At 35.7% G+C, this 27,556-nt stretch overlaps 1 protein-coding gene across 1 annotated transcript; it reads right to left on the minus strand.

The window, feature by feature from the left end:
• Positions 1–6,832: 6,832 nt before the first annotated feature.
• On the minus strand, positions 6,833–26,000 carry LOC136028044 (Parkinson disease protein 7 homolog). Its single transcript, XM_065705636.1, has 6 exons — positions 25,870–26,000; positions 17,064–17,225; positions 15,987–16,056; positions 14,893–15,015; positions 10,151–10,300; positions 6,833–6,940 (listed from the first exon to the last, which is right to left on the minus strand). Exons 1-5 carry the CDS (start codon positions 25,954–25,956, stop codon positions 10,161–10,163), a joined length of 582 nt encoding a protein of 193 aa, XP_065561708.1. The 5' UTR covers positions 25,957–26,000; the 3' UTR covers positions 6,833–6,940; positions 10,151–10,160.
• Between the last annotated feature and the right edge of the window lie 1,556 nt (positions 26,001–27,556).

Raw genomic sequence — 27,556 nt, forward strand, 5'->3', positions numbered from 1 at the left:
GGCCCCTGAAAAAGAATTGACTAGGGAGTAAAATCCTTGGGCTTTTGCTAGGCCTTAAACCTTTTTAGCTTAGGGGAAGCAGTGCGTTGGAACAACCGTTCTGCCACTATGCCATTTGAATTATTTTTTTAAAAGCGTTAATTCGAAAAGAGGTATGCTAGATGACACAAGTTTTATAGGAGAACAAAAACTTGAAAATACGCTTTCAGTTTCCTGACTATTATCAATGACAAATTTTCTGTTCAAGGGGGTAATTCAGGGATACAAAATACGGGGAAACGATTTCCGTTTCAAAATACCCATTTTGCTAATGTTTGTATAAATTAGAAAAGAAGATGCAATACATTATTAAAAATGTAGAAATTTCTCAACATCTCGAAAACCAAAACCAGATATGGGAAAACAAAATGGACAGTTTGAAACGGAAGAGATTTGAAATGACCATAGCACTTCAATTTAAGGAAACTGAGGAAAAATTCTTCATTTTGTAAACAATACCACCTCGCAGCTTTTGAATTATCATACTTTGAATGGCCGTAGTTAAGTTTTCTTTGGCCCTGAAATCTGCCTTTATACACCACAAGAATATATCTTACGCTACGATGACGCAGAAAACGCTATGGCCCAATAACTTGCTAAATTACATATTTCTGTTCAGTGTCGTAAAATAAGAACTAGGAGCACTCTAAATTTGAAAGATGATCATCTCAAAATCCCTATTTCCGGAAATGGCAATTTTGCTCTAACGGAAGAACTAGTAGCGGTACTGGCCTTTCTTGCACCCGGGGAAAAATCTTGAATAGCGCCCAACCCCTGTCTTTCACAGAATTTTCCGGCCATAATTTAAAAAAAAATTCATTTTTAACGTTATTAGTTAATTAATAATTTAGTACTTAATTTGATAACTATTTTAATGATTATTATTTAACAGTTTTTTTTAATTTATTAATTATTCTCATTTATTAAGTACACGCTCAACTTTATTTTAATAAAAAAAAAAAAATCATTTCAAAAATTAAAAAATGACTACAACCGTCAGATTATTTGTTTGAAAAATAGCACCCCTAAAATTTCTCCGCCTAGAGCAAGTGCTTCCTCTGTCCCTCCCCTAAAATCCCCTCTGGGGAGAAGGTGTATCTGTGTAACTTCCAGAAATGGTCCACGTAAAAGATTACATAGTCTGATTTCGCCATATCAAGTTCGTGTTGTCAATGGTTCTAAAACTAGGTCTACTAAGTACAACTGGCAACTCATCACAATGAAAATCCACTTGAGGCCAAAACTGCCACTTACGCTCGACCTCCAGCCCCGTCTGTTCAAAGCTTCGCCATTTACTCAATTCCATAAGCTTGCAGCTTCCTTCCAAGTCTTTTTGATGACCTTTTTCTGCCCGCTTGAAGGCGTCCTGCTTTAGGATTGGCCTCATAAATAGCCAATAGGCACAATTTTTAGCAGCCAACACGTAATTTAACCAACATTGCATATCGTTTTTTATAGCCTTAGACCGTAAGATGAAGCAACACTTCTCACAAAACTTATCATATAATATTAAAGCAAATAGTTCAATTCTTTGGAAATTTTCTGGAACACATATAGGACATCTTCCTTTAACTTTCGAAGCGCTAACATTTCACAGCCATGCTTGACCGCCGTAATTGCCCTGGCTTCCAAAATTCTAATCGAAGTTCCATCGAAAAACTTACCCCTGGTTCCCACTGCTGCGTCAATCCCGACACGATTTTTTCTGGCGGAACGGACGTATGATAGAATCGGATGGAGGTTCACAAAGAAACGCAGACTTTTCCGTCGCTGCGACAAACTATAAGAATTCAAATTAGCCAAAATTAGCTTTTCAATCAGCTCCATGACTTTGGTATTGATTTTTTTTAAATCATAACAACGCATGCGATTTGTCGTATGAGTTGAAATTATTGAAAGCATCTGACATTGCAGCAAAACGGATGGTTTCGCGTCGTTTGTCGCACGATTTGTGTTATCTGTCGCATGTCGCAGCATTTTGCGCGAAATCGCAGCAGTAGGAACCAGGGGTTATAAATCTGAATTACAGACTTCGAAAACTTAAATTTTTACTCTCAAACTTATTTTAACCTCAAAATACCTCCTTAAAACTTGTTTACTCTACTCTTTAAAATATTACTGCATCCAACATCTTTACCAATAATGATAACAAGCTAAGTAAAGCTATCTAATCCCTAGAACATACTTCTTTGGCATCACATACAAGAATAACACAAGCTTTTTTATGAGCTGAATCAAATGCCTGCTCATAATCTATGAGCTGAATCTCTTCTATGAGCTTTATCAAATGCCTGCTCATAATCTAAAAAACTTCAGGCTAAAAGGGTCGGATGGTTCAGACGCTTCTCGTTTATTAATCTAAGAGGAAAAATTTGGCCCTCTCCTTTTCTTAAAACCTCATCGTTCTTTTCCTGAAACCTTTTCTACAATGTTTAATATCTCGAAGTTTGATAAGTATCATCATACTACGTAATTTTCTTCCTATGGATATCAAGTTAAAGACTCTATAATTACAACAGTCACTCTCATCACCTTTCTTGCAAAGGGATATAACTGAAAGTTTCCAAAAATGGCTAGGTACTTCCCCTTTTTTCATGGATCTTTTTCATAGATTAAATAAAAAAAACTTAGTTTTTTTAACTGAAAGTAAGGAGCGACATTAAAACTTAAAACGAACAGAAATTACTCCGTATATGAAATGGGTTGTCCTCTCCGCAATCCTTCGCTCTTTACGCTAAAGTTCGACTCTTTGCCACAATTCTGCTTTTAAAACAATTAAAAGCTTTAGCGTAAAGAGCGAGGGATTGCGGAGAGGACAACCCATTTCATATACGGAGTAATTTCTGTTCGTTTTAAGTTTTAATGTCGCTCCTTACTTTCAGTTAAAAAACTAAGTTTTTTTATTTAATTTCTGAACGTTTTTGAATTAATGCATGTTTGATTTTGGCTTTCCGCACATAAATTATTAAAATAAAATTTGTATATTAATTCTTTTTTTGGCTAAATGACTTTCTCTTAGTTTTCATCAGACGATTTTGAGAAATAAGGGGTGGGGAAGGAGGCCTAGTTGCCCTCCAATGTTTTGGTTACTTAAAAAGGCAACTAGAACTTTTAATTTTTACAGAACGTTTTTATTAGTAAAAAATATACGTAACTTAAGAATTAACTTACGTAACACACTTTTATATTCTTATATTTTATTATGTATACGAGGGGGTTTGTACCCTCGTTAATACCTCGCTCTTTACACTAAATCGTAAATTTTGTCCCAATTCTTTAAGAATGACCCCTAGAAAGGCCGTAGAATAAATAGTTGAAATTACTAAAAATACTTCAGCATAAAGAGCGAGGTAGTTATCTCCTCCTAAATACCTCGCTCTTTATGCTAAAGTATTTTTAGAACCCCTTATATGCGTAATAATCTCTGTTCGTTTTAAGTTTCAATGCTACTCCTTACTTTCAATTGAAAAAACGTTTTCATGTTTATTTTTTCATTGTTTTTTTTATAGTAATGATAGAAAATCGTGCGCCCTTTTCATTGAATTTTTCTTCCCCCATGACATGTTCCTCCAAGGAAAGATCCTCCCACGTAGGCCCTTCCCTTAAACCCCACCCCCAAACCAAAAAAAATCCCCCTGAAAACGTCTGTACACTTCCCAATAACCATTACTGTATGTAAACACGGGTCAAAGTTTGTAACTTGCAGCCCTTCCCCCAGGGATTATGGAGGAGTAAATCCTTTCTAAAGACATAGTTATTATGGTTTTCGACTATGCGAAACAAAATGGCTATCTCAAAATTTTGATCCGTTGACTTTTGGATAAAAATGAGCGTGGGAGGGGGCCTAGGTGCCCTCCAATTTTTTCGGTCACTTAAAAAGGGCACTAGAACTTTTCATTTCCGTTAGAATGAGCCCTCTTGCGACATTCTGGGACCACTTGGTCGATATGATGACCCCTGGGAAAAAAAAAAAAACGCTGATACGCTGAATGCGATGGTGTTACTGTCGTTAAGATCATATGACTTTTGGGTGGTGACTATCTCTAAATATATTTAGAGATAGATCATATGACTATCTCTAAATATATTTAGAGATATATTTTGATATATATTTAGAATCAGCATGAAAATCCGATTCTTTTGATGTATCTTTTAGCATCAAAATTCCTTTTTTACAGTTTCGTTTACTATTGAGCCGGGTCGCCCCTTACAACAGTTCGTTACCACGAACTGTTTGAAAGTCTATGCCCATTTGAAATCCGTGTTCTAACTTCTCCATCCATTGTGTCTCTGATTTGCGGCAGTCAAGCATTCATATTTATTGGAATCTACTAGCTTTTAGGATCAATATTGTACGGCATATTAAAGAAAACTTAAAGCGGGTTATGGTAAAATAGTAGCTAATCGTGGTCATTATTATCAAAAAGCGCTCGCATTGCTATACACTAGTTTTTGCGACCATTCAATACTTTTCCAATCTGGTATTTCACCTATCCTGAAAAAAAGACAAGATCTGGCTGAATTGTGTATATTATATTTCCGCTATTGTAAGTTTCTGATTCATTTACCCCGGTCTTATAGGAAAAAGAAAATAATTCGGTATTTCGGGGGTTCTGACATTATTACTCCTTTGCGGAAGTTAGGCTCAAAATTGGAAAAGGATTATATTTTTTCTCTGTGCCCCTTCCACCTCTTAGTTCATTTATTTTCCCGTTAGTTTTCCCCTTTTTTCGCTTTATAGTTGTGTTATCTCTTAGCAGTTCTTTCGTTAGTTGAGTTATGGTTCTGGTATATATGTTTTATTGCTCGTATAGTTGTGTTATTTTCAAATTATACTCCATAATAGAGAGGCTCCGAACACCCAGCATTGTATATTAAGCTCTGAATTTGACGTTTTTTTCTAACGTGACCAGATTCGTCCTGCGCCCTTTTCATTGAATTTGTTTTCCCCCATGACATATTTCTCCAAGGAAAGATCCTCCCACATAGCCCCCTCCTCTCAACCCTACCCCAAAACCAAAAAAAAATCCCCCTGAAAACGTCTGTACACTTCACAATAACCATTATTATATGTAAACACAGGTCGAAGTTTGTAACTTGCAGCCCCTCCCCCAGGGACTGTGGGGGAGTAAGTCATCCCGAAAGACATAGTTATTATGGTTTTCGACTATGCTGAACGAAACGGCTATCTCAAAATTTAGATCCGTTGACTTTGGGAAAAAAATGAGCGTGGGAGGGGGCCTAGATGCCCTCCAATTTTTTTGGTCACTTAAAAAGGGCACTAGAACTTTTCATTTCCGTTAGAATGAGCCCTCTCGCGACATTCTAGGACCACTTGGTCGATAAGATGACCCCTGGAAAAAAAAAAACAAATAAACACGCACCCGTGATTTGTCTTCTGGCAAAAAATACAAAATTCCACATTTTTGTAGATAGGAGCTTGAAACTTTTACAGTAGAGTTCTCTGATACGCTGAATCTGATGGTGTCATTTTCGTTAAGATCCTACGACTTTTAGGGGATGTTTCCCCCTATTTTCCTAAATAAAGCAAATTTTCTCAGGCTCGTAACTTTTGATGGGTAAGGCTAAACTTGATGAAACTTATATATTTAAAATCAGCATTAAAATGCGATTCTTTTGATGTAGCTATTGATATCAAAATTGCATTTTTTAGAGTTTTGGTTACTATTGAGCCGGGTCGCTCCTTACTACAGTTCGTTACCACGAACTGTTTGATTTCGGTATTTTTCATTTCTAGCGTCGTAATCACAACACTTCAAAAAGACATTTACCACACTAATAGCATCTAAAGCCTAATTACTTTTAAACTCTTTTAGCACCGTCTCTACCTCGTTTTTACAAAAAAAAACTCTTTCGCTTCCAAATTATTGAATGTTTTCTCATTATCTTCGATTTTGTTTTCTACAATTTCACCAAGGCTTAACTGATTCAAAAATCAAAGCCTTATGCAGGGGGACCCCTCCATCCCCCAAAATGTTTGTCTAACTCGCAAAAATATAACAAAAACTAATATGAACAAATTTTCGGTGCGTCTTTTAAAGTTTATTAGTACCCCCCCCCCTCCCAAAAAAAACCGAAGGAATTTAGTGAACACTTCCCCAAGTCCCAATTTAAAGAGATATTATTATTTATTTTGAGGTTAATTTCGATCGATTCCTGAACAAGCTGTTTTATCCCCAAATCATTACTAATGACAGAAAATTTTTTTAAAAGTATTTTGTGGCAGTAGTCACTAAATTGTTTATGAAATTTAATTAAAAATGATCTAACAAAATATTTCGTTAAACCAATTTCTAATAGTATTGAACAAGTTACAAAAAGACCTTTGAGGCAAACTGCCAAAAAAGCAAGATTAGCTTTGAAAGCTTGTATTCAATTATTATTATTTTTTTTAATGAATTTATCATCTCACGTCATTTTATTTATTAGTCCTGGTTGAACTCCGTATAAGTAAGGATGCTAGGGCTGTTTTAAAAAGTTTTTTAAAAACATTTTTAGTTTAACTTTCACATTTTAATGTAAGTATATATTTCTGGTGTCGTGCTGAAGACGACCCTTGGACATACGGCTGAAATATTTACTGAATTGAATTCCACTGTCTTGAAAAATTTCCCAATTATTTCTAAGCTGTGTTTGTTTGATATGAAAAGGCAGTGTGTTCTTCAACGCTATTTATATTACTCTTTCACTATCATATTGACCAATCTACTGATTTCAGTTACGTGATTCTATGATTAATAACTGACAGATACCTCAGTTTTCTCAGGAGAAGTTAAATTTTAATTCAATTTAATAGCTATAGATACTACAAAAAAGGTACTTAATTTCTTCAGTTAGATCGGAGATGGGTTTCTAAGCCATGGGAGTATCGGAGGTAGACCTGAAAAACGAAATATTTCATCAGCGACCTTTAGGATAACCAATAAAAAAAATTTTAACGGGTAACAAAATAAAATGTAATGTATTCGATAAAATAGCACAAGCACGTCAATGAAATTATTGAAATATTTAATACAATTGGAATAATTGGACAATTTAATCATCCCCTATAGAAATTAGCAATAAAATAGGTAAATTTTTTATTTCATTATCGACACAACCAGATTCATAACATGACACTTATCTAATTTTGCATTTATTTTTTCTCAATCTTCCCACTCACATGTCTGTAAAGTTAATTTCTTAGGTAGTCTGTCATACAAGTCCGTCCAACAGGACAATTTGCCAACTTTGGCTGTCCGCAGCCCACATTAAGGCTCCAAAGCTTTAGTGAAGCCACTCTAAAAGGTCCAAAATGGTAGAAGTAGGACAAACTACAGTACTTCCAAAGACCAGAGGCTCCCTTTGAAGGACAGGTCCTAACAGCATTAGTGACAGTGTTCTAGAAGCAAATCATCTCCCTCTTCCTGAGCCACTTATTGTTCTTGTGATTATGTTTAGGATTAAAAATCCCGATATTCTTCCTAAAATCCATATGTTTTAAGAAGAAAATGCGTAGGATTGACTATTCAAGAAATAGACTCGGTCCTGAGGAAGCTTCTCCCGAGTGACACCCCTGAGGGAGACTATCCCTTCAACGACATCGGCGGATTTCTTTGAATGGAGATTCAATGACTATATTTATTTTATGACTATTTATTATTTATGACTATTTTATTTATGATTATTTATATTTATTTTTATGACTATTTATTTTATTTTATGACTTCAATGACTATTTTTATGTTTATTTAAAATTTAAATAGCAGATCAGATAATTTGGTGTGCTTTGGAAAGCAGTTCTTGTTTAAATAAAAATCTACTTGATTGTATAACAAAAACCCGATGCAAAAATTCATCACGCAAAATGCATCATTTGTAAAATCAGTCCACGTACACATAAGGATGAGATATAAGCAACCCAAAATGTCACCTTCGCGAAACTTAGCTAACAGCCACAGATGGGTCAAATATTGGCCGAAGTTCACCGAAGAATTGGCAAAAGGCTGACAATCGTGGGAGACCATCGTTCAGAGGTATTGTTCAGATACCGCTTGAGGCGAAAACGCCTGGTCCAGCTGCAAGCAAGTGAGCAAGATTTAACATGGCACTAACATGAATTTAAAACGGCGAGTGTCATAGACTGCGCATGCTTTACACAGCTGAATAAAAAAAAAAACGATTATAAGATTAGCGTCAAAGGCAGCATAGCACCACAGATTAAAGTTAATAAGAGTGAACTTCTTTGGCATTCCATTTGTAATGGTTATTTGCATTTGTTTTTGTTGTCACAGACCAACTTGAGTTGTATATTAGGAGTCTCCTTAAACATTTCAACTCGTACAGTAGGTGAAAAAAGAAACCTTTTTGAGAATTCTGACAAACGTATTAAGCTCTTCAATTGTTTTTAATAAACAATATAATACCACAACCGAATATGATTGTAAAAAAGGTCGTTGTCAGAATATCAAAAGCATAATAATAATATAATGCGAAGTAATGATAATAATACAATAATAATAATATAAATAATAATAATAATGCGAAGTAATAATAATAATGTGAATTTTTCCTGCTTGAAATACTTCCAAAAGGATAGGTGTGTGGAAAGACCTATAATGGGTGTGCGTGAAAGAAAAAACGCTGAGAACCACATGACGAGGAAGACAAAAATATTTAACTAGTGGCATCCCATCTTTAGGGAGGGAAGTGACATGGGCGAAATCGCCCTTGTGAGTATCAAATGGTCTGATTAATAATTTGCTACCGAGTGAATATATAAATTTGATTATATTACCAAATTATATTGCCTATGAAATTCTTCTATGATTTGAAGATGAGTTTGTGATTTGTTTTTATTACTTTCATGGTGATAGATCAAACTTCGTAAAAAATTGTATCGAGGTAAACATTTTGAAACAAGAGTCTACTAAGTAGGCTGCTAAGTAGAAATTAAAATTAAATTTAGAAATTGTCTGTGGACAACAGAAATATTATTCCCAGAGAGAAGAAAGAAAAATTACAATCATAGGCACATACAACCAACATTTCAGTTTAGTCTCTACGTTTAAAAAGGGCATTTATGTATCGAGTTTTGTAGGGACCCTTCAGATATTTATCAGAAGGATGAGAGGATTAACAACCCTCCCCTCCCGAGGGTACAGATATGGTGCCAACGTTGATGCACTAGATTCCATTCCTCTCAGGCAAACCGGATGTTCAGTTAGCAGCGGCTATAACACACTAAAAGGGTGTAACAGTGTAAACACACAAACAAGCTGAAATTATAGTTCCTGGAAAGCTTAAGAAAAAGTTTATTTTTTAAGGCCAAATACCTAACCTCTCGGCAATCACACTTATTTAACAAAAAACCCAAAACTTTTTAGAGATAGGATCCTAAAAAGGATTTCACTGTGCCCTAAGTTCACGAAAATTTAGGGACTGGGGAAAAAGTTTATTTTTTAAGGGAAGATATCTAACCTCTCGATAATCAAACTTATTTAACAAAAACTACAAAACTTTTTAGGGATAGGATTGTCTGTGCTGTCTGTGCCCTGTGCCTTGAGTTCACGAACATTTAGGGACTGGGGAAAAAGTTTAAATTTTAAGGAAAAATGCCTAACCTCTCAACAATCACACTTATTTAACAAAAACTACAAAACTTTTTAGGGATAGGATTATCTCCCTGTGCCGTCAGATCACGAAAATTTAGGGACTGGGGCGAAATTTATTTTTTAATATGAAGGGGAGGGGATAAATAGCTCCTTCCCCCATCCCAAAATATATTTTTCAGATCCCAGAGCGGAGTGAAAAATCTAGCGGGGGGGGGGCAAAGAAACTCCCGATTGAAGTCTCTGTTATATCCCCTTTGTTTTTTAGTTATATTTTTAAAGAATTAAAATGGGGGGATACATATCAACCAAGATTAAAAATATTTGACATAAAGATGGCTTACCAGCTCAAAAATGCCCCCTCCCTCTTCATAGTAAATTTATTAGTCCCAGAGCCTCCTTTAATGATGCAGTAAGAAAAATGGCCTTCATTTATGAAATATACCTGAATAAGCAAGGAATCCAGCTGTTCCCCCCAAACATGCAAAAGAAAAAAATACCTTTTAAAAATCAGAAAGCACTATAGTCGACAGGCTGCATAACCATAAACTTCGCAATTTTTTCACAAACTTCAGGTGACAGTAACTCGTGAATTATCAGCAAAGCGAAGTTTATCGCAGTTCCAGGTCCACGACTTGTAATTATTTTGCCTGAAACCAAAAAATTAACAAATCAATTCAAATTAAAGCCAGATCAAACAGACACTTTCAACATATCATAATTTTTGACCTTTAGAGTTATTATTGGACATAGAAAGATGTTCAAAATAAAACTGAATATTTTTAAATCAGACACTAACGAACATCTGTTTAGTCCAAACCTATTCGTTGTTCGTAGCTAGGCATTGGTGACAAGTGTTGTACAGACCTGAATTCTTCTTCCTTTTTTTTAAGCGTTCTTAATTGAACGTCTTAACGACTTCCGCACGCCTTAACAGCTTCTGCATAAATTTTCACAACCAGACAATGGTTTTAAAATAGCAAAAGATGACCAGTCTCAGGTGATTAAATGATAAGATAAACACTAGGGCGATAGCAACAGGAGAAACGTTACATATTTCATATCTGTATTACAGAAAAAGATACATTATGGTTGCAGCGCAAGCTGCAACCTAGTAAAGAGCGAACAACAGCCCATAGTAACCAAAAGTAAAAAACGCGTGTTGAAAAAAACTAACTAGTGAAAAAAAATTGTCATCTGACACTGATTTAGGAATGGCGACTATTATTCCGGTTCGTCCTAAACGTAAAAGTTTATTGCGAAAAGAAATTTATGGTGATTTCGAAAAAAAGTCTGAAACCTCTCGAAAATGGCAACAGATCAACATGAAAAGTATACCATTGGAATCAGCGTGATCAAAAAGTAGATTTTCCTTTTGCAACAAGGAAAATCACTTTTTTGCATCGGTAGCACTGATGTGTCTCCCGTTTTTTTTTTTTTTCTTGTTTTTTTTTTAAGGCCTAGCGGGTTACCAGAACTTCATAGAGAGATGCTTAATGACTCATTCAAAAGCTATTTCTCATAATCTACGTGTTTCTTATAAATTCCCCCATCTGCAAGTGCCATATGGCACTAAAATCGCACTTTTTGTGCCATTTCTCAAGGGGTGGCACTAGCAGGCTACCAGAACACCATAGACAGATTTTTTATGGCTCATATGAAATATATTGCTCATATCTACATTCCTCCTATAAATTCCACCATCTACAAGTTCCAAATGGCACTAAAAACGGCATATTTGGTGCCATGTCTCAAGTGGAAAAGCTGGGGCTATTGGGCAAGCAGAACTTATAAGAGTTACGTTTAATAACTTATTTGAAAGCTATTTCTCATACCTACGTGCTTTTTTTGTCAATTCTATCATTCGTAAGTGCGATATAGCACTGAAAACAACACTTTTGGTGCCACTTGTGGAAAATCTTAGTTTTTGTTAAGTGGGCTATTGTTTTGTGTATTTTTTGTAATTACTTACTTTTTTCATTTTTATATACTTTAACTTTAATTGACATACTTTTTCCATTACTATTAGAAGAATGTTAGTCTCTAAGCTTCATGAAATAAAGAAAAAATAAATTTTCAACTGAAAATAAGGTGCAACATTAAAACTTACAACGAGAAGAAATTATTACGTATATGAGGGCGGTCACCCCCTCCTCAACACTTCGCTCTTCACGCTACAGTTTTTAGGCACTTACGAAAAAAGTTACTTATTGTTCTAATTAAACGACCCTTGTGTTTCATGAGTCGTTTTTACATAATTCGGACAAAATTTAAACTTTCGTGCAAAGAGCGAGCAAAAGTGAATCGGTAAAGAGAAAGCAAGACATATAAAGAAATTTCGTATAGGAATTCTGGCAAACTCAGCCAGAGTATAATTTCCCCTAAAGAAATCACCCCATGGAAACTTCACTCTCCATGGAAAATTCTCCCAGCAGAAAATTCGTCTTCTCCTCCCAGCCAAAAATATATGCATACTTCTCAATAAAAAATAAAACAATGGGCAATTTTTTCAAGTTGAAAATCTTTCTCTAGGGCTTTAAGGGGTCATTTTATGTCCAAAGACATAATTATTGGGCCTTTCAACTATGCGAGAAAAAAAAGCTATCTTAAAATTTTAATCAGACGATTTTGGGAAAAAGTGGCGTGGGAGGGGGTCTAGTTGCCCTCCAGTTTTTTGGTCACTTAAAAAGGGCACTAGGACTAAAATGAATCATTCCCCCGAACGTTCTAGACCCACTGGGACGATACGATCACCCCTGGGGAAAAAAACAGATAAAAAGCATTCGTGATCTTTCTTCTGGCAAAATTCATAAAAGTCCACATTTTTGCAGATATGAGCTTGAAACCTCTACAGAAGGGTTAGTTGATACACTGAATCTGATTATATGTATTTCATTAGAACTCTATGACTTCCATAAAAATCCAAATACAGATCATTGAAATATTGACAGTTTTTTCTGCTCTACCAAAAGTTTTGTATTCATAAAACTTTACAGTTTCATAGAATATAGTTAAACTAAGAGAAAAGGTTTTTCAACTAAGGTAAGGAGCTAAAACTTAAAATAAATATAAATTACTCTGTATACAAGGGGAACACTTTGTTCATTAACCAAAAGATTTTTTAAGGCTTTGAAATTTTTTTTTCCAATTGTAAATTTTCTTTAAAATTTGAAAAAAGGTAAACTTCACAATAAAGAGTAGGGAGCTAAGGAGCAGGCAGCCCCCTTCATAAAAAGACTATTCTGTTCAAATAAGTTCCAAATCTGTTCCTTACTTTCAGTTAAAAAGCTTTTTTTATTTAATTTCTGATTGTTTTCCAAATCACACCAAGGCATATAACCAAGATATAATTAGAGGTACAGGTCCCTTAAATCCCTGGTTAATTGTTTTTAAAATTTGTAAATCATTAATTGTACGTTCATTAGTACCATTCAACGTTTAAACTTGCAATTTCAATTTTGGACGGAATTTTAATATACTTAAAAATTGGTAATGAATACTAATTTTGGTGAAAAGTCCTTGTTAATATTACGATTAAAGAATTTCCGTTGGATGAAAAGGAGTATAATTGTTTGAATGGATGGAAATTAAGTGAGACTTTTGATATTCTGCATAACTGAAGCCGTCACAACCTTTATAATATGATTTTCTTATCGATAAATGCATTACATACATTCGTTTAAATACATTGAAGTACTTAATATAAATAGAGAAAGAAAAATATTACCATTTACAATTGCTGAAAACTACGTTCCTAGCAGTATTTACCACCCCATAGAAATCCCCCCCCCCCTAGAAAAAGCCATCTATGTGCTTTCAGATATAGGAATGTAACATTTTAGCTGTATAGAGAAACATTTTAATTAATTCCTACACTCCCATACCTCTTTCAACATTTATCTGAAGCTCCTCAGGCAGAATAAGCCTCAGGAAGAGTATATAAGAATATACCCTATCCCTACCTAGACAATGACTCACCCCATTCATTATAGCTGATACGCAATTACAGATCACCAGACATAGCCTAACTTCATTACAAAAAAAGCGCATCAACTTGGTTGAATCCAGTACTGCCATTATTTGGCATTACTTCTTTTGCAACTGGGAAGCCTAGAATATAGTTATTGATACTTTTAAATCAATTAGCTTCTCAGAATTTTAAACTGATTACAAATTCGTCCTCTTCGGGGTAAAGTCGTAGTCTGGTGTCCTAAACCACCTAAACTGTCACCCAACCATCACTGCTATTTTGGTGTCTGCCCCCCCCTGGAAAATTTTCTGCCGGCGCCCTTGGAGTTTCATTCTTCATTCCCTCTCATAAAGTTCTTACTTCCTTTAAATATGTTTTGGTGACCTCTTTTCACACTATTAAAGGATACACTGCGTTTAGCTGGGCCTCCAATAGATTGTCAAAAAGCATAATTTTTAGCAACTATCCATTCTTCATCCACAAAACGTAACCCAACCATCCTAACTTGCTTTTCTTCTTAGCCAGTTGTCTAAACCGTGTTTTTGTACAGCATATTGTACGAATACCTAAAACAATCACTAGACAATGTTTTTCAACACCTCTGAAAAATATCTAGCATATTTTCCTAAAGTTTTGGAAACAACCATATTTCAGAGCCATATCCGACGACTTTCATTAGCGTGGCTTTTAGCTACCTAATTTTAGCTCTAAAGCTTGTCCTTTTATTTTTCAATACCCTTTTAAACTACAAAAAAAACTCACTATGCATTGGCTATTCTGCTTTTTACGTTTTACTACAACCACTACCCTTACTAATGACGGTATGTAAAACTATCACTAGGTATTTGAAGTTCTCTTCTCTGTACATTTTCTTAGTACCTACAACAAAGTTTACCCAACTTTATTTCAAATCTAAGCCACTTAGTTAACACACAAAAATTTCTTAACATTATATCTCAAACCTGTTCTTGTCCTCTGAAGTCCCGACAACTCTAAAAATCAAATAATTTTGTTAGCACTTTCACGAAGGACATTCAAACCATCTGCGTCATTGAAATCTAAGAGTTTTATTATCCTACTTAATGCCATTCTTTCCCAAAATTCTTGTTTAAAATAGCTCATTAAAAAAAATTTACTTTTTAAGTTTACCCCCCCCCCATCACAGGAATATTTGTACATACTCACCCCCCCCCCCCTTCTCTCCGAAAATTTTCAATAAGTGACCACCCTAATAATTAAGACAAAAAAACATAGAAAGTAAAAAAAACACACCATCTTTGCACGCTATTTGTTCTGAATACTGATAGCCACCAGCAACCAGCTTGTCTTGGACACTTGGGTGGGATGTGACCTTCTTGCCAAGGCCAATGCTATGAGTCATTAGACACAATGGACCTAAAAACAACAATATTTAAATTAGAGATAAACTGTCTCCAAGCTATTCAAAACTGCTCTATAGTAAAGTAAGCCGTTGATATCAAAGTTAGATAAGTTTCCCGCCACACACAACACTTTTCAAGAGTAAGGAAGGAGCATGTTACTGATAGTTGGCACACAATCATAAACGAATCTTAAGACGTGGCATGGCCCGAGTATTGACAAAAGAAAAAAAGTTTTAAATGCAATCTTAAAAAGAGATGTTTATTCACTTCCAAGCAGGATACACTATAGCTGAATCTTAGAGCGTGAAAGATAAAAGGGACTTCAATCATAAAAATCAGCACTCATGACGACCACCATGCCAAAATGTTTCTTCAAAAAAAAAAAAAATCAAGACAAAAAAAATTCAAATATTTGGATAGTACATTGCACTGTCAATGATTTTGAAAACAAGATAGAATAGAAAATTGGTGATCGCATTATTTTCACTCAAAATATTTGGACGGTACTACAAAAAGGCCTGTTGCAGAAACGAGAGTTAAGCTGGGCAAGCGTACCTAAGGATATAGTCCCAAGGCGAGTAAACAAGGATCAGAGGAGATACGCTACTGCACAGCAGCCAGGTAACAAGGGTCTGGGATTGATTAAGTCCCAGGCGGCGATTTTGCCACCCCCTTCCATCCCTCCCCCAACAGCCAGCTAGTACAGTGTTTCAACTTTATAATGTAACTCCATTATTTAAGAAGTATTGCTACCTATATGCCCATCCCAAGCCTCTATTTATTTAAGTAAGGAAATTGTAATAGCATATCGAAGGAAAAAGCTAACACATTGGGCCGTAATGTGTATACCGGAGAGGGTCACTCCCAAGTAAATTGGGTCTAAAATATGAAGAGCAGTACATAAAAGAAATCTTTGTTCGTCAGATCTGTATGTAGTTCGAGTTCAAGTATATAGAGTAGCAATAAAAGAAAAGATGAACTCACCAGCACAGATAGCAGCAATAATAGATCCCCTCTTTTCGTGGTTTTTCAGCAGCCTGGCGACCTTTGGACTCTTAAAAAAAAATAGCTTTAGTAAAAAGTAACGCTATTGTACCTGCATAAGGTTTATAGTTATTGCTACGTAAAGTAAGATGTTTATAAACCCAGAAAAGCAAGGAAATGGTCTCGTTGTACCCCTCCCAATTTATTTTTCAAGAAAAACTTCTCTTTTAATAAAAACTAAACTATTGCAGAATTTGAATATGGAACCTCTGAGCGTATTACTCAGGACAACCAGTAGGGTACTTCATTTTTAACCGACAATCTTTCCAAATTCGACACTTTACTCCTTTTACTAAGTGTTTAGCCACCATCTTAATGTTTATTCTTTGCCATTCTCCAATACCCGACAACACTTTGTCGGTTTCCCCTTCCAGTGCTCATATTTTTATCCTTGCAACTTCTCAAGAGAGAAAGAGAGATGGGGGAGGGGGGTTCATGGAAAGAAAATATTCCACTAATAGCTAAATTGGATGTTTATCAGGAAGTAAAAAAAAATTTGTATTTACACTGCTACATAAGCTGGGTTGAAGATAGTTTCTGAGCTAAGCTGACAGTTATTGTTAGCCCATGAAAATTGAACTACTACTTTATAGCCATGGTAGTATAATATAACATATTTAATTTCTTGAGGTGAACAATTGCTGTTTGTTCCAACAGCTTTTACTTACATAAAAAACTTAGATGAGAAATCTTGACAATCAAAATCAACATAAACCATAGACTTAACAATCAGGTTTCAATCAAAAGTGCCAGTCCAGAATTCTGTGATGCACTGCGTCCTGAAAATGACTGGTGAAAACAAGTAATTTTAGTTAATTAACCATCTTTGGCCCACCATTAGATGGTGATGTTGCGCATAATAGATAGACGATGCCAGTAACAAAAGTATTGAACTGACAACTCTAGCAAAGCAAACCCAGAAAAAATTATTTTTTGGTGACAGACCTACCTCAATGGCAAATTTATCTAAGTTCAACCAACCTCAATAAATAACCAAACTCAATAAATGTAACATACCTGACTCAGATTTTCAACCCCTTTGAGTCCTCCTGGTACAAGAATAACATCATACACAGCTTCATCATCAATATCATCCAATGATGCATCTGGAACAATAATGACCCCACGACTACAAGTCACTGGATCCTTACCATGAAGGCTAGCAAGGGTCACATTTATCTGTTAAGGATAAATATAATTAGAATTCAGGATTTTTTAAACTCTGTTGAAAGCAAATCAGGCAGAAGTTAATAAAAGGACATGGCATGATTAGTTTTTAGACATGTTCAAAGTAAAGCCCTCTTGATAGTATTAGCAGGCTACTATAGACTAGCTTTAGAATTTGTATCACAGCTTGAAATTCACTATTGTATAGAGAGAAATAACTGGGTTTCCAGAGTTCATATTATGTTTTATTTCATCTTCATTTCAAGTCATACTAAAGCATAGAGTCCACAAAAATAGTTCAAAGGTCAGATAAGAAAAACTCCAGTGTTGGCGCAAACCCCAGGGCCAGGGGGTAGGCGCCAATGATGCAGCAGGTTTCAGACTTTTACAGTGAAAGAAGGAGGCAAACTCCAAACTTTTATTGTAGAGATTTTTGTTTGTTTCAAGTTAGATTTGCATATTCAATTTAAGTTTCACTCGTTTTAAGATCTATTAACTATTTATATTAGTAGCTATTGTTTGTTTGTTTGCTAAGATTGTTTATTTTATTTCTGTTCGTTTTGGGTTTCATATATGCCTCAATAGCAAAATATTTTTTGTTCGTTTTAAGCTTGATTTGTATATTCAACTTAAGCTTTACTCGTTTTGAGATTTATTTATTCATTTATATTAGTAGCTGTTGCATGTTTTTTGCTATGAATGTTTATTTAATTTCTGTTTGTTTTGGGTTTCATTTATTTTTCAATAGTAATTTCTGGTTGTTTTGAGTTTGATTTATTGTAGGTTTCTATTTCTTCATATCTTAAGTTTAACATGACCTTTACTTTTCTTTAAAAAACTTCTTTTTCAGAAAGTGTTCTTTTTAAATTAACCATAATCAAGTGCTTGCTTTAGCTATACATATTCATCACTAAAATTCTTTGGACGAACTTATGTGATGGGTGCTATATGTGACCTACAAGTTTTTATCATCTGACTGAATCCCTCCCACACTGAAGACATACAATCAGCATCTACATAGATAATTAAAACAAAATCCTTGTTACTGCATTTCCTTGATAGATTTTTCATATTAGACGGGAGCACAGATAGGAGTATTTACAGCACTGTGAAGGGGAAATATTGTTAATGTTCCCTGACAGCCAACTCATGGGCCAGGACAGATAATCAAGAACTGTTTTTGTAGTTCAGGCAGGATATTTTACTTTTACAGACTTTCTGAAGCTAGTATATGTTCTGAATAGCAACATGGTTTCAATTATTTAGAATACAAAAGGGTCGAGAACAATGGAATACCTATCCTTTCTGAATTGTGAGGAATGATCCTAAGGAACACAGATATTTGACAGTAGGCGTATGTTATAGTGCCAAATATCCCCTTCAATTGTGCTTAACAGCAGAATATGGTGGTAGAAACCTCCTGTAGCCATCCTGGGAGTGGCATGGCATCATAGTATTTGGAAAACATCCCAGTCTAGTCTCTATTCACGTTTTTACTATTCCTTTACACTGCTGAAGAATTGACAAAGCAATTCAAGCATTTGGTGGTTTCTGCTTTGTCCAAAAGGACAGTTCAAAGGACAGGCTTACAGTCTTGACAGTGCCATAACTATCAAAACCTTAAATCCACCATGAAAGACAAATTGTGATTTTATTTGCCCCTTGGTTTCCATTCTTCTACTCCCAAAAAAAGCAGCATCCATTCTTAGTCATATTCCTGTAATCTGTAAGACTATAGAAAGTATATTTTATAGTAAAACTCAATCAACAATCCCTCTCTGTGCAGTGTGCCAAGTACTTTTTCTAAATCAAAGTGAGGATCAACGTGACACTGGTCAGCCTCAGCACATTGGAGTCAGGCTTCCAAGTAGTGCCTGGTTGCTGTCTTCTCTATTATATAATTTGTCTATGCCAACTTTTCAATTTCTCTCATACTCTGATCAGACTGCACCGTTTCATGGAGAATACATGTATCCTTCTTTGGTGTGTGGATGCTGAAATCAAACTCCTTGAGAAAGTTAATAAAGGTCTCCCAGAGAAAGATAGGCTTCTAAGTTTTTCTGTGGTGTTCAGCATAGAGCCTGAATAGGTTTGCTTATTTTTGAAATTTTGAAACTTACTTCTTTCTAGTAGAAGAATAGCAGTAATAGAATCCCAGAGCAAGTAAGTATCTTATCCACTTTCTTGGATGCTTATAGACATCCCTTTTTATCTTATTCAGAGGGTTTGATTTCTTATCCATTCTCCAAGAAAATCCAAAATCGTTGTTCTTAGCTACATTTCTTGAAGAAACTCCACAAGATCTAGGAATTGCCCTAAAAAATTTTAGACAAACTTTCTTCTTATTTTCATCATCATACGAACATAACAAGGCACATAATATCTTACAGTGTCATTTCTTTTTGGTTCTGCTTTCAGAGTTTGCTCTGAAACAGGTTCGGAATGAGTGAGCACACAACCAATCTTTTTATTGGATTTTATTGCCAAGCCCTAAATAGTAAGAAAAGATCCCTTTTCCTTGTTTGTCTGAGAAGGTTTTGCAAAACTTACACCTTGGTTATTCTGAAAGACAAGGGTTTAGTCTGATTTTTCTTGCTTTAATTTTACTCTACCTTTCCGTCAGTTTTCTTTCATCCTCTTTTCCTAACTCTAACAAGATTTTCTTTCCTTGTTTTATTTGTACACTTTCTTTAAGTGGAAGACATTCTTTGCTTTCTGATGCTCACATGGTCAGATGAAAAGCCTCTTTGTTGTCTGAGGCTTCCTCATCTGAGTTTTCATATCTGAACTGGTTATGTCTACTTCCTTGCTCTCTGAATCGAAGGCTTGATTTCAGGTACCCTTGCCAAGCAAAACACTAGCTTCATGTAAATCAAAGTTTACTTCAGACAAATCTTCAGTTCATATCTCCCAGCTGAGGTGGCTTAGCTTCGTTGTTTTCAATGGAAATGTAGTCGGATCCTGAAGAACTGTGGCTCAAATCCCCAGAAATTATACACATAACTTACAAAACAATGTGTTAATTGGCATTAGAAATTCAGTAGGAACAATGACTATCTTATCTATGATTTTGCTGTTGTTGCTTCACTGCAAAAATTATTTTCTTCTGGAGGCAATATATGCTGCAATTAAGAAGCTGCAAGATATGTGGTTTCTGCTCAACACCCTTGTATAGTAGTCCCAGATATGTTGTTTCCACCATGTCTATATCTCCTGACATATGAATCGGAAGCAATCAAGATATGCACCATTCAACACAGAACTTTTTGGCAAATAGAACTGTGTTAAAAAGTGAAAATCACAAATTTTACAAGATACGCAGTTTCCACTTGACACCAACGATATGACACTTCATGATTGCATGAATTGGTCTAGATATAAAATTAGCCTTCAAATGAGCCCTTAAAAATCTCTCTATGATATTATAGTGTCCAGCTACCAGCAAAGAAAAAATGGACATCAGTGCAACCTATGCAAAAAGTGATTTTCCGTGTCTTAATCTTTAATCTTGATCTTAAGATCTTTTTTCTTAATTCCTGTAGCTTAGTTTTTGTTTAAATGTTACTATTAAGGATTAACTGAAAAAAGAGTTACCACTCCTGCATCAGGTAAAAATGGTATTAAAAGAAATGTTTTAGAACTTTTGGTTAATATGGGCTGTGTTTTGCTCTTTACTAGATTGCAGCCAATACTGCATCCATGGTACATTACAAGATGAAAAATAACAAAGAACCATATTAGAGTCAGCAAACATATTGCTGACTCTAGGAGGGAGCATGGGGCAAGCTAAGTCTGACAATTTCTGAAGTGATGATAGAGTTCTAGGAAACTAACTTTAATACTCCATCCTTAGGTAGCATAGGAAATTGATTGGTGCTTCTCAACACGGCAAAGAGGTCTAAACATTGCTAAGCTTCATGCCAAGCAAAGTCATAGCTGATCTATTGCAGGGTGACCTTGAAGAGTGGCACCCTTCTAGGAAATTATAGCCTAGTAAATGAGACAGCATTTACATTGGATTCTGATTAATGGATAATTCTTCAGGGTTTAGTTTATTTTGGGCTGAAAACCCTCTTCCTAGCTAATTTATCCACTATGGACTGCCTCCCTGTAGCAGCATAATATTTCTAGGAATTAACATGCAATGAGTTGGCAGTAATAGGCTTGAGGTTGTCTGTACAGGATTTCAACTCTTGTTGATAGAAGAGCATCACCAAGTGCTGAAAACCATTTTGTGGCCCAAGATTGCATAAAGCCTCCATTCAACCGAGGTCCCAAAAACCTTTTACAATCTGGTTCTAAGCTGGCTTAGGCACTTCTGTGTAGACTTGAGAAGATGTTTCAGGCCCCATTCTGCACTGGTTCTGGGACCATGGCTTTTCCTGTAGCCAAAAAAATTCAATGAATTAGAAAATACAAAAATTACAACTTGGAATATTCCAATGTTAAAAAATGACATATCAACATTTTGACTGACAAATTCAAACACTTCAAACTGCAATTATTTAGAGTTCAGAAACTCATATCCTAGGAATAGAAAACATGAAATTGGGTGATAGGAATTTTTTACTCAGGCAGGAAGGATGAGGCAAATAGACAGGGAATAGGGCTCATAATGAATAAAGAATCTGCTAAGTCTTGTTTAGGTTGGGAAGGTATTAATAATATAATGCAAGCTTCTTATTTTATGACTAAAAAAAATTATTTACAGCTGCAGGAACAAATAGACAGGGTCCCAGGTAGAAATAAGAAGAACTTATTGGGATATTTTAACACTAAGGCCAGTAGAAATGGAGATAAATGGTAGCCTAGGTAACCTTGAATGTACAGTTCTAGTCTAGGGACACAATGATCCACAATTTAATAACAAGCTTCAGATCGACATGAAAGTCATCAAGAGCTTCGTGAAACTAGATATCCTGAACAGAAATGATGCTTTTGAGTTACCTCTTGAGCCCCAAAACTACAAAGATGTGAAAGATGTGTTGTGAGGTCCAAATACAGAAGCTTATCTGAATGAAGAAGGACCATCAGGGAAAACTGTTGAAGGAGTTTAGGCTGACGTGCTTGGGATTCTACATTGAACTGGTGAAGCAGATGAGAAAGCAGGTCAATCAAAAAGATAAGACGTTACAATCTCTTGAGTACTTACACCCGAAAGTTGCCGTGAATGGAACTGTTGAAACGATTAGTCCTTTGATCAGCAGATTTAGCAAACTCCTGGGGAAAAGTCAGAGTGAGATAAAGTCTGCTAGAGACACTCTCAAAAACCAGTGGCTGAGCCTGCCAGATTTCAAAGAAGATATGATCCTGAAGTCTGGTGGTGAAGAGCTAGTGTCCTCACCATCTTATTTTTGGAAGCTCTTGTTTGATGTGAAGAACCCAACAGCACCCCCAAATTCTTTGAAATATAAAACTTTTTGTTGAACTTATGCGCGTTACCTCACTCACGTGCTGTTGGCAAAAGACAGTTTTCTCAACCAACAAACATTAAAACTATGTTGCAAAATCGGTTGGAAGTGAAAACTGTCAATTCCCTCATCCATGTAAAGCAGATGGTTACTTGTAGTGCTGCATTGGTGGATTGGTGGCAGATTCCACCAATATCACTTAACAACTTTTCGAGGTGGTACTGCAAGACTGATGACAAGGATGAGCAAAAAGAGAATAAATCTGAACCTGAACTATTTGACTGACCAATCAGAAAACCAAATAACTGAAATTGGATTGCAGTAGCTGAAGTTTTTTCCTCCAAAATGATTAACCACTAAAAATTGCTGTTTTTTTCAAAAATGAAAGCCAAAGCTTTAAACATATTTCTTGTGCAGGAATTCTGCATTAAAGTTTCCCTTCATACTCTCACATTCTTGAAATTTTCTCCTTTCTTTCTTGAAAAACATGGTCTTTTCTGAACCCAGGATGTGGCTGGACCTCTGTATAATGCTTCTGAATTGGAATCCAATTCATTATGTATCTGCTTACTTTTCGTAAGCCTTCATAACATGGAATGCACCATATGTGAAAGTCAACACAGTCTTTCCCTTATAAAGGTCTTTTCATGCTGTCTAGGCTCTTCTGTTCAATCCATCTTGAGCCAAGAAGATGGCAAAGGCCTAGCACAAAATATTTCGGATTTGCTTAGACATTTGTTGTGCACCATTCTGCTTTTGGTGGAAAGGATTGCGATTATATAAGCCTTTCCATTGTCTTTTACAGAAGCCGTCAACCTCTTCTCAGAAGAAAGAGATTGGGCAGTGAGAAATGGATTTTCCTCAAAAAACCATAGCTATGACACCAAAAAGCCCTTCTCTTTGGTTTTCTGTGCTTTTTCTTTTTTATTTCAACATTAAATTGAGCACATGTGATTTTTGTCTTGTCACTAGATTGACATTTGCAAAGAATTGACATTTCTTTTTTTTTTGAAGAATAAATTATCTTTACACAGAACAAATGATATTTGTCTTGTCATTATTTCTCTCCTTATCAAGTTTCATCTCCTAGTTAATTAATCCCATGAATATGTTAATGTTTGGATAAAATAACGATGTGGTTGTGTATTTTTGCAAGAGCAATGTTACCAAACGCGTTGGCAAAAGCCAGATGAAAAGGATGTGAAGCACGTTCAAAGCCAAGCACCTTTCACTCACTTTTTGATATCAGTCTGCAGGGAATGGTTGACAAACTTTTGCAGAAGATCTGATATACTACTGAAGGAAAATAGGGGGCAAGGGCAATTAAGCCATGTAGGCAGCGACAGACATTGTATCTGTGATCTGCTGGTGCAAATCTTTTAAGCCCTGTCTTCATTATGGCATTTTCCAGCCAAAATGGCTGGGGCGGCTCATAGTGAAGACTGGATTTATGGCTGTTTTCGTTTTCTCACTGTAAGAGTAGACATTTTGGCTGAAAACGTGAAAACTAAATAACACATTTTGTCATTCATCTTAGTTGTACTCCAACTTTTCTTTACATTCCTGTAACACTGCAAACACAGCACAAATGACTCAAAATCTTCTGCAGTTATTATTATTTAAGAATTAACAAAGCTTCTTGACTACTAAGGTCTCAGCCCTGCAGTGCATTCCTTCAGCATGATTTGACCTCTGGGTCCCGTATTACCAAGCTAAGGTCAAATCCACTGCACCACCACAGGACAAAAATCTTCTGCAGTTCATGAAATAAGACTGTGCTTTCAAATTTTTTGCCAAAAACGACAAAAATGAAAACTGTCATCCAAAAAGTGGCAAAGCCAGTTCTGGTGCCAGAAAACGCCATAATAAAAACAAGGCTTTACTGAGTTTTTGGAAGAAGAATAACTAGTACAACCAAAGGTTTGAGAAAACCTGAGAAATTGTACTGGATTCTTTTTCTTCTTCACGTATAAGGCAATTTGGGGTTTTTCATGGGATTTTACTTATTTTAAGAACCACTTTGCTTTTACTTGAAAAAGAATAACGTAAATCTTGCCATGGTGTTGTGAGAAAGCCATTTAAAGCCTTTTTTATGTCAACTTTTAAAGTATATTGCCTAATTTTCTAGGGAGACACTAAAAGTGTCATGTTTTTGCTGAATTTGATACTTTAGTCCCAAAAGGTTTTGGCAACCCTACTCCTTCTCTCTCTAGAGGGCCCTGACCTTTGATGGCCTTTAAAAATATGTGTATTATAAAAGTGAAACCTTGCAAAATAGATCTTCTGCTTAATTGAAGTACAACGAAATTGTTTTCAGCTTCATAACTTTGCTCAGTTCCATTTTATAAGGTTTTAAAGATATACAAATACATTTCCTAAGTTAAAAAAGAAAAAAACATTGATATGGCTCAAAATTCTACTCAAATAACAGGAATTGCATTTTCGGAACTAAAGGCAGAGAAAAAGCAACTAGTAACTGAAAATTAAGGTAAAATGTTGTTTTGTCAAAATTTCAATAGGTATATACTTGTCATGTAGGCAAATTTAAGGGCCCTCTAGAGGGAGAAGGAGCAGAGGTAGGTGCTTTAAAATACCTTCCCGGGACATACTTTAGCCTGTAGAACCATCCCTGAAAGTTTCATTTTCCTAACCTTAACCCTTTCCAAGATCACAAGAAGTCAATTAACTAGAATTTTACCAAAAAATTGAGGTAGGCCTATAATTTTTTTTGTTAAAATTCTAATAGGCTAGGTAGGCCAATAGACCTGTCAAGTATGCCAGGCAAATTCATAAGACACAGAAATTAGCAGAGAGTTAACATGGTAACTTGGTAATACCTTCCTGGAGTATTTCTTGGCCTGTGTTTATTGCTGAAATTTTTATTTTAACTTAACCCCTTTCCAAGATAGTGAAATACACCCTGTCTAGAATTTTATCCCTAACTCTATATTATTACCCATTTATCTCATTTATCAATAATGCCAAAAAGGGCATTTTGAAACAGTTATTGGTCCAAAAAGGACTTAATTTTCTTTTCTATAGAGAAATGTAGTACCTATGGGTAAATTATTACCACTAGATTTCTTATTCTATGCTCTTTCGACAGACAAAATTGCTTTTGTGACAATTTACAGGTAAATTTAACTGTTTTACACACAATAGGCCTACTAGTAGGCTAATTTTAGTTGTTCTTAATAATTTAGAAAAGATCTTCATTTAGGTAACTAAAAACAAGCTTTAATTACTTCAGCACGTCTAAGAGTATCCACAGAAGCTACTACTTCTGTTTCTTCTGAGCCTTCAGCAAGTAAAACGAGGCAAGTTTTGGCCATTTTGAATATTTTGCTAATTTTGTGGTTTTTCGTACAGGGTTGCCGAAATCTTTTGGGACTAAAGTGTCAAATTCAGCAAAAACGTGACACTTTTAGTGTCCCCCTAGAAAATTAGGCAATATACTTTAAAAGTTGACATAAAAAAGGCTTTAAATGGCTTTCTCACAATGCCATGGCCAGATTTACCTTATTCTTTTTCAAGTAAAAGCAAAGCGGTTCTTAAAATAAGTAAAATCCCATGAAAAACCCCAAATCGCCTAATACGCGAAGAAGAAAAAGAATCCAGTACAATTTCTCGGGTTTTCTCGAACCTTCGGTTGTACTAGTTATTCTTCTTCCGAAAACTCAGTAAAGCCTTGTTTTTATTATGGCGTTTTCCGGCACCAGAACTGGCTTTGCCACTTTTTGGACGACAGTTTTCATTTTCGTCGTTTTTGGCAAAAAAATTGAAAGCACAGTCTTATTTCATGAACTGCAGAAGATTTTTGTCCTGTGGTGGCGCTGTGGATTTGACCTTATCTTGGTGATACGGGACCCAGAGGTCGAATCATGCTGAAGGAATGCACTGCAGGGCCGACGCAGGGACCTTAGTAGTCAAGAAGCTTCGTTAATTCTTAAATAATAATAACTGCAGAAGATTTTGAATCATTTGTGCTGCGTTTGCGGTGTTACAGGAACGTAAAGAAACGTTGGAGTACAACTAAGATGAATGACAAAATGTGTTATTTAGTTTTCACTTTTTCAGCCAAAATGTCTACTCTTACGGCGAGAAAACGAAAACGGCTATAAAACTTGTCTTCACTATGAGCCACCCCAGCCGTTTCGGCCGGAAAATGCCATAATGAAGACAAGGCTTAAAAGATTTGCACCAGCAGGTCACAGATACGATGTCTGTCGCTGCCTACACGGCTTAATTGCCCTTGCCCCCTATTTTCCTTCAGTAGCATATCAGATCTTCTGCAAATGTTTGTCGACCATTCCCCGCAGACTGATATCGAAAAGCGAGTGAAAGGCGCTTGGCTTGGAACGTGCTTCACATCCTTTTCATCTGGCTTTCGCCAACGCGTTTGGTAACGTTGCTCTCGCAAAAATACACAACCACATCGTTATTTTATCCAAATATTAACGTATTCATGAGATCAATTAACTAGGAGATGAAACTTGATAAGGAGAGAAATAATGACATGACAAATATAATTTGTTCTGTGTAAAGCTAATTTATTCTTCCAAAAAAAAGAAATGTCAATTCTTTGCAAATAGTGACAAGACAAAAATCACATGTGCTCAATTTAATGTTGAAATAAAAAAGAAAAAGCACAGAAAACCAAAGAGAAGGGCTTTTTGGTGTCATAGCTATGGTTTTTCGAGGAAAATCCGTTTCTCACTGCCCAATCTCTTTCTTCTGAGAAGAGGTCGACGGCTTCTGTAAGAGACAATGGAAAGGCTTATATAATCGTAATCCTTTCCACCAAAAGCAGAATGGTGCACAACAAATGTCTACGCAAATCCGAAATATTTTGCGCTAGACCTTTTCCATCTTCGCGGCTGAAGATGGATTGAACGGAAAAACCTAGACAGCATGAAAAGACCTTTATAAGGG

This window comes from Artemia franciscana, chromosome 6 (assembly GCF_032884065.1).
Source record: "Artemia franciscana chromosome 6, ASM3288406v1, whole genome shotgun sequence".
In the NCBI taxonomy this organism is placed as follows: domain Eukaryota; kingdom Metazoa; phylum Arthropoda; class Branchiopoda; order Anostraca; family Artemiidae; genus Artemia; species Artemia franciscana.